At 40.2% G+C, this 12,717-nt stretch overlaps 4 protein-coding genes across 4 annotated transcripts in view; 1 reads left to right on the top strand and 3 right to left on the bottom strand.

Annotated features, from left to right (window-relative positions):
• LOC108623524 (mucin-5AC) overlaps positions 1-3,583 on the bottom strand; it is a 21,336-nt gene extending 17,753 nt beyond the window's left edge. The window contains exon 1 of the mRNA XM_026812373.1: positions 2,827-3,583. Coding sequence (XP_026668174.1) covers positions 2,827-2,835 — 9 coding nt within the window. The 5' untranslated portion in view covers positions 2,836-3,583. The remainder of the gene's footprint in view (positions 1-2,826) is intronic.
• Positions 3,584-3,677: 94 nt separating this feature from the next.
• LOC108623526 (putative RNA-binding protein 19) lies at positions 3,678-7,507 on the bottom strand. Its single transcript, XM_018022086.2, has 12 exons — positions 7,258-7,507; positions 6,988-7,192; positions 6,235-6,924; positions 5,968-6,177; positions 5,715-5,909; positions 5,384-5,649; positions 4,836-5,297; positions 4,576-4,778; positions 4,396-4,512; positions 4,232-4,337; positions 4,048-4,171; positions 3,678-3,913 (listed from the first exon to the last, which is right to left on the bottom strand). The coding sequence occupies exons 1-12, from the start codon at positions 7,291-7,293 to the stop codon at positions 3,843-3,845; spliced, it is 2,685 nt and encodes an 894-aa protein (XP_017877575.1). The 5' UTR covers positions 7,294-7,507; the 3' UTR covers positions 3,678-3,842.
• A 216-nt stretch (positions 7,508-7,723) lies between these two features.
• Positions 7,724-9,917, bottom strand: PNKP (Polynucleotide kinase 3'-phosphatase). The gene is made up of 5 exons (XM_018022088.2): positions 9,692-9,917; positions 8,588-9,618; positions 8,245-8,526; positions 8,115-8,176; positions 7,724-8,003 (listed from the first exon to the last, which is right to left on the bottom strand). The coding sequence occupies exons 1-5, from the start codon at positions 9,834-9,836 to the stop codon at positions 7,880-7,882; spliced, it is 1,644 nt and encodes a 547-aa protein (XP_017877577.1). The 5' UTR covers positions 9,837-9,917; the 3' UTR covers positions 7,724-7,879.
• A 399-nt stretch (positions 9,918-10,316) lies between these two features.
• The window catches only part of LOC108623523 (splicing factor 3B subunit 3-like), a 5,272-nt gene continuing 2,871 nt past the window's right edge, over positions 10,317-12,717 (top strand). Inside the window, 6 exon segments of the mRNA XM_026812371.1 lie at positions 10,317-10,459; positions 10,854-11,329; positions 11,525-11,697; positions 11,766-12,187; positions 12,189-12,257; positions 12,335-12,500. Coding sequence (XP_026668172.1) covers positions 10,933-11,329; positions 11,525-11,697; positions 11,766-12,187; positions 12,189-12,257; positions 12,335-12,500 — 1,227 coding nt within the window. The 5' untranslated portion in view covers positions 10,317-10,459; positions 10,854-10,932.

The raw sequence follows: 12,717 nt of genomic DNA, 5'->3' as shown, positions 1-12,717 counted from the left end.
TTACACATTATTCTTTCACAATTGCAGTCATTTTGACTGCTTTGGGCAATATAGGTATATACTAAGTTTCAGTCTTTCTAGTGTTAATAGTCGTAGATTGCTCGATTTTTACCAGAAACCAGTCTCATTTCGTTTCCGTGCGAAAAGAAAGATTGTTTCTTGTCGTGAAAGCAACTCGACGAGTTATACGAATTATGACGCGTTTTAAAATTGCAGCTAGGAGAAACTGTTGGTCATCGCTAATATTGAACAGTATCCAAATCGTTTTCCATAATTGAGTACGTATAATAATAATAATAATAATTGAACGTATGATGTATAATGTTTGATAAGAATATGAATATGTATAATCGATCTGCTCGTTCGGATTCTATCCACGAGTGAACACGTGACGAGTTCCTGTGACATTTTACTTGACGATTCCAATGACTTCACCCCTCGCTTTATACACACTACCGTTATCCGTACGATGACTCGATGCGTCAAGACCTATTCGCGTTAGGGAAAGGCGCTAAATCGTTTAAAGTACACCGAGTAAAAGGAACACTATTAAGATTCTTCGCCTGGTCGGCAAATATCGTTAAGCATATGTACATCTTCAGTTTTATCACAACGAGCTCGTTGGACCTTGGAGGAAAATAAAAGGTCGACGCAAAGAAAGTGGGCACGAACTGACGTCGTGGAAACAAAGACATTTTCTATATGCCAGGCAGGCACGCAGGGACAGATATAATTTAAACGTAACCTTGGACGTCCAGAATCTGGTACCAGTAAAGCTGCAAACCAGTTACAAAGGTGAACAAGAGGATTCATGCCTCACTAATTGTAAGACAAGGGCTGTTAGTTTCTTCTTTACGAAATTGTCGTTCGATTGCAGATTCGTAATTAACCGATAATCAGGATCAAGGCACATCGTTCGTTGGTAACTTACTTTTCCGTTGATTTGAAATGCTAATTAGAGGACGAAATCGAGGGTAATGGGAATTGCATGTTGATTCTGAGAATTTTCGAAATCCGAGCTCTACTTCCCATCATAGCTATGTATTTCCAAATACTAAACGAGATGGTAATGAATCTGGATTACGATCGAACGATTATCAGGCAATCGGGTAGTTACGCGTTTCTTTCCTGGAACTTTAACAGGTAGTTTGGGAAAGGAAGGGTTAACGTCCCTAGAAATAAATCGCCTCGCATCGCGAAGCGAGGTCGAGCCGCGGCGAATAGATCTATCTCGGCTTGGTCACTTTTACTTTCCATGGAATTCGCTCCGAGGCACCGGACTCTCGGTCTGTTTACTAGGAAGCTAATAGTACGATTACGCTTCTAATTAGATCCCCTTTGTCGTCCCTGTAATTGCTCGAGAGAATCTCGGTGATCTGCGATTGACAAACCCGTCGCATCGTACTTTTAGTTTTTCCACTCGTTTTCTCTTTCGTTAAGCGATTTCCTGTACCACGGCTCTTCGCCGTTCTGTTCTTCCTTTACGACCGTAAAAAGTCGATCGTAAAACATCGAACAAACGATTTGTTTGGAATTATCGATTATTGAAACCATAAAAAAATATATGAGATTGTAAAATCGCGGATTATACGAAACGCGTATTCTGGAATTCTCGTTCCACTCCCAATTTCTAGCAGAAGGAAGAAAATCATGATCACCGATTAAAAGGAACAGAAAGGTCGCTCGACCAGTTATAAAGGTCAGCGGATGATCTTCGAATATGCGTTCCTTTTCTGTCTTATTTAAGACCGGGAGGGATTTTGTTTTCACTGCGAAGATGTTCGACGCGTAGGTACACTAATGTGCCGCCTACCTGTATTTACTTATCGAATTTTTACTGTCTAGCCTTTCGTATGATTTTTCTAGGACGTGAAAGCGTTAAGAGTAATTAAACAGGAAAGGCTGCTGTGAATTTCAATCGGGATTGCGACAGTCTTGGGTTACACAACAATTATTTCCGATCGACTCTAGCTCAGGTTCAGTCGTGTATTTTCGAAAATCACCCTCGGGCGTATGAATCGTGCGCGCGAAAGGACGTCCAAGAGCGTCGATGCTTTTCGAATAGCCACATTCGACGACGGTTTGATCGACTGACCCGAGACCAACGGGATGGTCCAAGATCGATGGAAAACGGGAAAAGAGATTTGTTACGGCCTCGATGGTTTTGCAATCTCGAATTGCTACATGCGTTCGCTCCTTCTTTGCTTGTCGCAGCGACTTAAAGCGGAGCGTGCTCGGCTCGAATAACCGGTAGATTTCCTCTCCCTCCTCCCACCGGCAGGAAGCCGACGATCGTTCCCATACGTGCTCGATATGCATGCAGATCTCGCCCAATAATCCGGTTAACTGAGACACGGCTTTCGAACCCGTCGAAAAGTTTCGTTTCCCAAATACCTCGGATTCTTAAAGGGAATTCCTTTCTAGTTGAATAGACGTTAAATCGCTTCCTAATTCCTCGTTGCTTTTTCTCGGTTTATTTCTGTGCCGATGGATAAAATTTAGAAAGTGGCATTTGTCAACGATAGAAAAGAATTTCGCGAGATCCGCTCGGCATCCTTACTTCCTAGTCCTCGCTGATGCTTTTCATTTATCACGTCCGAACGAACATCTCAGTAACTTGTAAAAGCAAAGCGAGACAAGAGCAAAAATCTGGACGGTAATTAAAAAAGTATTAGAAATTTCATATTAATCATTTATAAGTGATAGACACGCATTTTTAATATTACTCGTATGACGCAGTTTAGAAACGAGAAAGTTCCCTCGCAACAAGTTGACATTCGTTCGAATGTTAGTTTTCTTAAAAAGAGGATTCGAGGTAGGTCTTACCCAATCCATTTTCGCTGTTCCACGATCGCGCCCGTTGTTGATTGTTCTTGCTGAGAGCCCGTCAGGTCGAGCACATCGCGCACACTATGCTTGCATAGACACACGACGCGACTTCTCCTGATTCACTGTGCACGTTTCCGGTGCACTCGCGACCTTGTACCTATGGGCGAAGATACCGAAGGACACGCCGAGGGAAAGAGAGAGTATGTCACTAGCACCGTTCACCTGGGCAAGGAGAGCGAGACTGAGCGATCCATCGAGTCGAAGGTGGAGAAGCCACTGTTACTTTCATGGGTCGTCTCCACCTCCAGAACTTCTCGGCGAACCACTCCTCCTTCGAACGGAGGAGTGAAAGGAAAACATTTCTTCCCTTCCACCCTGCCTCGAAACGATCTCCCAGTCGTTAACATCCCCGGCTGCTATTTTTCAACTATGCTTTTCTCAGACGTCAAGAATGCAAATTCATGCAAATTCTACGGCACACTTTGGTCTTTATTAGTATATTCTCTGTGAGGACCATCCATAAATTTGTTATATTTTTTGCTAGCCTCCGATAATCGTAAATCTGAACGCGAAGGACTTCGAGATATTAAAAACGCATTCCCGCATTCGAAAAGAGGGGCGATGACTGAATTCCGAAGCTGCAATCAAATCAGAACGTGTGGAGAAGCTCAATGTTAATGCGAAATCGACTTGATGGTATCAAAACCCAAATACGGGGTATTAATACGCATGCCGCACTGGTCGCGTTGCCTGTAGAAATCCTAAGTGTTTTCGTGGAAAGCGAGACGAGAAAAAGTTTCTGCGTGATACGAAGGTCAATATCACGATCAACTTGCACCGCTGCCAACTATCGAAAGGAATCTCTACGTGACCAATGAATTTATTTTGTGTATGTTGTTATGTACAAAGTATGAATGCTATGTACAAAGTATAAATGTTATGTACAAAGTATGAATGTTAATGTACAAAGTATGAATGTTATGTACAAAAGTATGAATGTCATGTACAAAATCTTATAACACTTCCTCTAAGCCAACGTCTTCAGGGTTCAATGTAGCCTTCTTGCTCTTCTTGGCTGTTTCTTCTGTAATAGAAAAAAGAACGATTCCGTAAATGTTCATAAATTGCAAATCTATTATATATTCAATTATTGTTTATCTAAAGCACATTTTTTAAATATTCGTAATCTATAAATCATTATTCGCACACAGTACGTACCTTGGTAAAAGTGTTTCGCGGTTCGCTTTCTGATATCTTCCACACCCTCTTCGGCTTGAGCCCATTCCAAGACCAGCCTTCGACCGTACAAGTGAGTACTTTGACAGAGGGCTTTAAATGCTTTCTGTAAACGAAACAACGAACGATTAAATGATAATATGGCGATTAAAATTTTATCAAATACCTTTGCTTCGGTCTTTGTGTAATACTCCACGAAGGCGAATCCACGATGTTTTTCAACGCCGACCATCTTTTTCGGTAGTCGCACTGCTTTGATCTCCCCGAATGCCCTTCGATAATAAGCGACATACAAATTTGTACTTGCGAGAATATTTTAAATCTACTTACTTAAACAACTCAGTTATCTCCGCGGCCGTGGCCTGGAACGGTACATTCCTTATAAGAATCTTCGTGCCTGTTTGACCCGTTACTTTCGACGTTTTCTTTGCGCTCTTTACGTCAGTCCTGCATTGAACGAACAAAAATTAAACTTATGAACAAGTATTAAAATAATTAAGTGAAACGTACGTCAGTGTTCGTTCTGAACGTTTTAATTCCAGAGTCTTTCCGTTCAGCACGGTCATTTGCAACGTCTTTAATGCACGGTCCGCGTCGGCTTTCCATTTGTATCTCACAAACCCGTAACCCATAGAAAGCTTGCCACCAGGATTTTTTGGATCCTTTTTCGTTGCTATCGTAGCGTAATGAAGGGGGCCACATTTACCAAAGTACTGTAAAATCAATTGATAAGTAAATAAGAAAAACGCGTCGCTCGTTAAATTGTTTACCTCCTTTAGTTGCTCGTCCGTAGTCGCGAAATTAATATTTTTGACAAAAAGAGTGGTATCCGGTTCAGGTTCGTCTTCATCCTCGGTCTTTTCTTTGTTAGTCTTGTTTGCGTCGTTTATATTGTCCGGAGATTCCTTGGGCTGTTCGTCAGTATCTTTAGTATTCCTTTTGTCAGTCGCTTCGTCCTTCGTCCTCACCGTTGGTGGAGTGGTGAAACTATTTTCTGGAGCCCATTCCAGATAAAGAGGCAGATGTTTGTATTTCGTATATGCTAATTTTACGAATGCCTTTCGTGCCTCGGAAGGCTCCAAAAATTCCACCAAAGCGGTGATGCCTGAAGGTGGCATTACCACCCTGCCCAATTCGCCATGTCGCGCAAACATTTCACGAATTTCTTGCACCGGTGTCTCAATAGGCAAATTTTTTACGAGTATCACTGTTTTTGACCTCGTCTTCGCTAGCTGGAAATACGTACCAATTTTTTTATGAATGTTTTATGTCGTATAAAAATCCGCAGTCTAATCATATATTGGCTTTGAATATTTACTTGATTGAATGCATCCAATGACACTCCATTCTCCTCCAAGAAATTCTTCGCGTCTTGAACCAACTGGGTTTCTCCCAAGGCCAATTTTACTGCGGCACTCAAGCCTTTCGATCCATCTTCGAGCACTTGTTCTTTCGTCGTGTTATAAGCAGCAGCTATGGCATCCGCCACTGCGTTCTGTCCGAGGAAAAGAGTGTTCCAGTTGTGGGAAGAACCGGCGGTCGCTTTAGCTTTCAGCTCCTTCTTCTGCTTATAACTCAATCCTTCTATAATTACAAATATTATGTAAAATGAAGGTGATTCGTGTGAAAATGAGATAATTTATTCTTACTCTCATCGTGTTCCTCCATAGGATCGGGTTTCGTTTTAGCTGGAAGCAGATGTAGCATCCTTCCATTGAAAATAGAACCGTCTAGTTCGCTGTAAGCTTTCACCGCGTGTTCCGACATTAAAAATGTTATCGTACCAAATCCCTTTGGTTTCCTAGTGGTCGGATCGATAGGTAAATTTACTTCGCTTAAAAGACCTGAAAGAAACATTTGTGTTGGCTTCGTATAATAATTGTACGGAAAAATGACAGCTACCATATTTCTCAAATAGTTGCCGAACGTCATCCTCCGTTGTTGTGTACGAGAGATTTCGGATAAACATTCTCCCAGATTCCGCTATACTCTCTTCGTTTTTCAATGCTTCGGCTTGTTTCTTCCATTTAACGTTACCATCCTCTCCGTTTTGTTCTTCGGTAACCCCTTGCTCTTTCCCTTCGTACTTCATTACGAATATCTGTTTTCCGTCTAAAAAAGAATTCACGTTTAAAATATTAATCAAGAATCAACTATAAATTATTATACCTAAGAAACTTTTGTTTTTCAGCAACGCTTTCCTCAAGTGTTGCTCCGTTTTAAAACCAACGTAGGCGATTCCCTTGATCTTTGGTGGGACTCGTATCGATTTGGCTTTCAGTGGACGAAAGAATTGTTTAATGTCCTTCTTCTTATGATTGTATGCTAAGCCGCGAATTTTTACGGTGAAAAATTTCAAAGGACCATGTTTCGATGCACTTTTCTCGTTAGGGATAGTTTTGTCTGTTTTTTTCCCCTCTTTTAACGTCTCCATATATTCTAAATCAGATATAACTTTGTCTGCAATTTTTTCTTCTTTCTTTTCTTCTTCCTCTTCATCGTTCTTGTCTTCAGTTTCACTGTCCTCATTGTTCTCGCTGTTCTCGCTGTCGTTATGATCTTTATCAAGATTATCTGTTAATGCTGTATCGTTATTCCATATAGTTTTATTCCCTGCATGACTTTCGAGAAACTCTGCAAACAATGGGTCATCTTTATATTTTTTCAGTGCTTCCTCAAGCTCTTGCTTTGATTCCTTCTCTCTCTTTTCTTTTTTCTTCTTTTCTTTCTTTTCCTTCTTTTCCTCCTTCTCATCCTGTGTTTTACTCTGCGTTGTATCAGTAGAGGCTTTGCTAGTAGCAACATTTTTTGAGCTGTCAGGCGCATATTTACTCCACGACCTGGGCTTAGAAGAATCACCTGTGAAATTAAATACATGTTACTTTTACTCATTAAGCATAATTTATTAAATATTGACGGTACCTAGACTAGCACAGTGTTCGATATTTATTCTGCAAGTATCGATACACGTTTTATCAAAATATTCTTTAGCCGCCGCAGCTTGTTCTTCCGTTTTAAACCCGATGAACGCAAATCGCCTAAATTTGCCATCTTTCGTATATTTTAATTGTACGTCAGTCACTAAACCTTTTTGACTGAAGAGTTCTCTCAACTTCGTATCTGTAACCTACAAGGTTTCATTGCAAACTTGTGTTCGTTACCCATTCTGATTTCGTACGTATTATTACTTACGCTCTTAGGTAAATTTTTTACTATCAGTCGCGACATTTTTTATGATTGATGAACTTTTTCTAAATGTTCGAATATTTTGGTGCACGTGCAAATTTCGTTCATACATGTACTTTAGAGGTTATTTCTTGTTATTTCTCAACCTGAAAAGAGGTTATAAACACGTGGATGAGTGTTCTGTCGGCAAACAGAGATGAGAGAGATCAAGATGGATCAAGAGCAGAGATCTCAGAATTTATCCCTCGGCCGGAAAGTGGGGACGACGCGACCATGGTGGGGATTGGTACTTAATGGGGATGGGGATATATGCGGGATAAATTCTGAGATCCCTGATGAAGAGGGAGATTGCTCATTACTTCTCTCTCTTCATCCATCTTCATCTCTGCGGCAAGTTTGAGCCGCCACTTTTAATATGCCCGTCGGATTACCGTTTTAAAATGATAGGGATGTGTAGAAATGAAGACAGTGATTACATCAGCGTTAGTTTATTGAAAATCTAAATTACATTTAAATAAATAAATATAAAAGATTAATGTCCAGATCTCTTTTATGAAAATACAGGTATATGTGCTATGTACATCTATTCAAATTTAATATGTATTAAACTAAGCTCAAGGAATGTTTATTATTTCTCGAGCAAATACATTTCGTATATTTGTCGATGTTCTTCCTTCTGAAATTGTGGAACAAAGTTCACATTGACTATTTCCGTGAAACCTTCTGTTAAGCACGGTTGTTCATAGCTTTTCCTATAAATAATAAAGGTCAAGTCAATGAGTCAGTAAAAAATGTCATTTAAAATTATTCATCAGTGATGGATTTTCATTATAGAAATGTGAAGTAATGCATTTTTTACTTACATATAGGTATCGATTATCACGTCTGTAACTTTAGCATGAGTAGGATCAGTTAATTCCCGAAACTGTGGATGAGAAAAGTTCATATTCAAAACTTCGTTATATTGTTTTACATTAAATTAAGTACGTCTACCTTGTTGTTATGTTTTGCATGCTCGATAGTCGTCGACATAACAAAACATCTTATGGGTACGTTGTATTTCGTTCCAATTTCAATGTATCTCTTCCTCGACGAACGATCAGGATTTGTATTATCGATAACTACGCTGATCTTTTGCGTTATATGGTTTTCCATCGCAGCAATGCACTTTTGCCAACTTCCAAGTGTGTCTCTGTTAACGTATCCATAATCTTTTAAGTAATTCTTCACAAAATATGACTTACCCGAACCTGGGCATCCAACCATTAAGACGATCTAAAAACACAAAGATTGTTATTGATCTTTTAATGCCATTTACAAAAATGATTTTAGTCACCTCTTGACTACTTGAATTTATACTGGTTCCTGGGCATACGTCCGTATTTGATAACTGTCGCGGATTAAATACGGGCAAAATAAAAGGAGCCGGTTTGTGTCCTAGGAAATGCTCTTCTGGAGTCTGAAATTTCAAGCTTAAATTAAGCGCAAGTAATCGGTCAGCCGACGAATGATCCTTCTTTTTCCCAGGAGCCCAATTCGCTGCTCGGCCAGCTGAGTCCCCGATGTAGAACGAATTATCTTTATCGATGGGCACAGAATCGTTCTTTTGCTCCAACCTCTGCCACATCCCGATCATTGGTTTTCTGTACTTGTTATACGTCGTGGCCACAAAAATTTGCATTGGTACGCCAATTCGTTGCGTTATATTTTTAATCTTATACAAGAAATGTTTGGCATTCAGTCTACCGGAACCGATGGACGCTTGGTTGGTGAAAATCACTATTTTATAACCATCACTATGAAGCTGTTTCAATTTGCCTGGCACAGTAGGATATATTAATTGCCAGTCGTCAGGATTCTTCGGAAAAACTAATCCACTTTTCGGTTTTATTAGAGTACTATCCAGGTCGTATGCTGCTATTTTCGAACGGGCTTCTACGTCTTTGGTTGTATATATTAACAACGATCCACTTTCTATGCTTTCCCATGTGCTTTTTTCCTTCACGTCTATGTCTTTACAAGTTTCTTTGCTGAGCATATATTTTAGGATACCCTGCGAGTTTCTCGTGGTTTCTGCTTCTTTATGGCTGGTCCCTGCATCGTTGGCATCAAATTTTGCCATTTTACTCTGAACTTTTACTTCACTTTCATCCGACTCCCTCATCCTTTTCTCTACGATAGTTTTCGGAGGTGGTGGGTTAAATTCAATGTGATAAGCATACTTTCCATACAACATCTCCAAACGGTAATCATGTTTGCCTACATATTTATTTTCTTTAACTGTTTTAAAACCATTGAAGCCACACGACTGTTTTCCCAACTGTAGAACCGTAACCGTATATTTCTGATAATCTGCATACAATAACACTGAAAGGAAGAGTAGAGTATGAATTCGAACTATTGGTATGAAACGTGTACGAAAATGGCATAAATCGGTAACCTTGTTCTTTGGAACATTGCGTGTTCGTAATCCCAGTCTCAGGGCAACGACCCAAGGTGATCGATTTTTTATGGGGCAAATACACTGACTGTAGTGTCTTATCAACGCTTATTAGATAACAGCTCTTCGCTTCCTTTTGATTCATTATGATTTAACGGGAAACGTTTATCAGTCAACTAGTAAGCGCATAAACATCGTCGCTAGTCGCTGTCGCTACCAGCGTGCTCATATTTTTTCCCTCGGCCGAAAAGTGGGGACGACGCGACCATGGTGGGGACCAATAGTTGGTGGGGGTATGCAGTGATTTTCAAGATTTGTAGGCTTATTTTGGCTATACATTTCGTCAAGTTGGCAACGTGGATAGTAGAAATCGTTTGAAGCCAGAAACTATCGCGGCAATAACGAGAACAAAATTATACTTAAAAAACAATAAAAAAACATGTATGGATTATCGTGTAACAATGGACATGTTAAAATTATTCAATTGCACAATGTATAAGAGAAAACCAATTCCTATCGACATAGCAAATGTAATTTGGCGCCTTTGTAATTTTTGGCGCCCTCTAGAATATATTACTATCGGAAGTATACAGAGAAACAGCTGTTTCCAAACTATGTATCGCATAGTTTTATAAAACGAACTCGCGGAACTGAAACGAGGGAAATGTTCACTGCAAATGCAAATGGTCGCTGGTGGAGTTGGTGTGTGAAGCATTTGATTATCCGTTAGCATCGCAACTCGAATTGAAAAATATTTTCATTTGCAAGGTGAAACAAAACTTATTATACTCTTTTACTTATGACAACTATCATATCTTATTCGTTTTGTCTCTAGTTTTGTGCAAAAGGGATATTCTTATATAACGAATTCATCGGTTAGAAATCTTGTCTTCGTTTCCGCTTTTTTTGGGTCCGCACGTGTCCGCTATTATTTTATCAAAGTTCTTCAATTAATTTATTAAAATAAACAAGGGCTCAGAGCTTTCCTGATTATTTTATTCAATCTAAGTTACCGTTAGAATTTTGTAGTTTCTCGAAATGGACGCATTCGGCTTCCTTATTTTCTCCCTCGTGTATCATGTACTTTACTATTTCTGTATTTTTACTTACTTTCATCCTTCTAAAAACTCTTACTTAATTGGATTCATCGTATTTGTTGCAGAATGGATACGAATAAACAACATCGATGAAAGATACTCGGTTTTTTCTTTAGCAATTGAATAAAAAAAAAGCTTATCAAAATGTATTTGTACAATTTGACCCTCCAACGTGCCACAGGTATTACCCATGCGGTACATGGGAACTTCTCTGGCAGTAAAATGCAAGAGATTTTGGTTTCCCGCGGCAAATCTTTAGAATTATTAAGACCAGATCCAAATACTGGAAAAGTTCATACTTTATTGACCGTCGAAGTATTTGGAATCATACGGTCGCTCATGGCCTTCAGGCTGACCGGTGGCACGAAAGATTACATCGTCGTTGGATCAGACTCGGGACGGATTGTAATTTTAGAATATATTCCTGCCAAAAATGTTTTTGAGAAAGTGCATCAAGAAACTTTCGGGAAAAGTGGTTGCAGACGAATCGTACCTGGACAATACTTGGCCATAGATCCCAAAGGAAGAGCAGTAATGATAGGTATGCATATCGTATTGAACGTGATTCATGGAAATGTTAGAGAACTTCTTGCCAAATGATTATTTGTGTAGTCCGTGTTTCAACTGAATAACATTGATTATAAATTACACTTTCAATGATGGTCCACGCTCTTTAGAAAGATACTCGGTAGCTGCTCAACTTGCTAGTACTGATTAAAAATCATTTCTGTTTCAGGAGCAATTGAGAAACAGAAACTTGTTTATATTTTAAACAGAGACCCCGAAGCTCGTCTGACGATCTCGTCACCGTTGGAAGCGCACAAGAGCAACACATTGGTTTACCATACCGTGGGAGTAGATGTAGGTTTCGACAATCCTATGTTTGCCTGTCTAGAAATCGATTACGAGGTACGACCGCTAGTTTCTCAGAATTACGTCCTTCCTCGGCGACTACTAATGCTTCTTCATTTAATCAGGAGGCAGATAGCGATCCTACGGGAGACGCGGCAGTAAAAACGCAACAAACGTTGACTCTGTATGAGCTCGACCTCGGTTTAAATCACGTCGTACGAAAATACAGCGAGCCGCTGGAAGAACACGCAAATTTTCTTGTGTCGGTACCTGGTGGAAACGACGGTCCCAGCGGCGTTCTAATTTGTTCCGAGAACTATTTGACGTACAAAAATTTGGGGGATCAACACGATATTCGTTGCCCGATCCCTAGAAGACGTAATGATCTCGACGATCCGGAAAGAGGCATGATATTCGTGTGCTCGGCCACTCACAAGACCAAGAGCATGTTCTTCTTCTTGACTCAAACGGAGCAAGGAGACATATTCAAGATCACGCTGGAAACTGACGAGGATATGGTTACTGAAATTAAATTGGAGTACTTCGATGCCGGTCGCGGCGAGCATGTGCGTTTTAAAAACGGGATTCTTATTCGTAGCTTCGGAGTTCGGTAATCAGTAAGTCAGTCATTTAAGCCGCTTCTAGCGTTGAATCTCTCTGAAACTCGTTCTTAAACTACTCGTCTTTCTTATATTTACCTCTATCAAATACCGCATTTAGGAGACGATGACGATGAACCAGAATTCAGTTCCGCTATGCCACTGGAAGAAGGTGATACGTTCTTCTTTGCACCGAGGCCACTCAGGAATTTAGTATTGGTCGACGAGATGGACAGTTTATCCCCGATAATGGCGTGTCAGGTAATTTACATTGTTTAACGTTCATCGGTGCACTTACAAGTAAGAAATTAACGCTTTCCTTGCGTTCGCGCGCACGCGTCTCAGTTGTCCGCGCGCGTACATTGATAATTCGATGCGACCGGTTGTTTCAGGTTGCCAACCTGGCGAACGAAGATACCCCGCAGCTTTACATTGCTTGTGGCAGGGGACCGCGATCCACGTTGCGAGTGTTACGACA

Source organism: Ceratina calcarata, unplaced genomic scaffold (genome assembly GCF_001652005.2).
Source record: "Ceratina calcarata isolate Rehan_Ccalc_2016 unplaced genomic scaffold, ASM165200v1 scaffold272.2, whole genome shotgun sequence".
Taxonomy (NCBI): Eukaryota; Metazoa; Arthropoda; class Insecta; order Hymenoptera; family Apidae; genus Ceratina; species Ceratina calcarata.
Note: the sequence above shows the minus strand (reverse complement) of the source record. Positions and strands in the feature narration are given on the sequence as shown.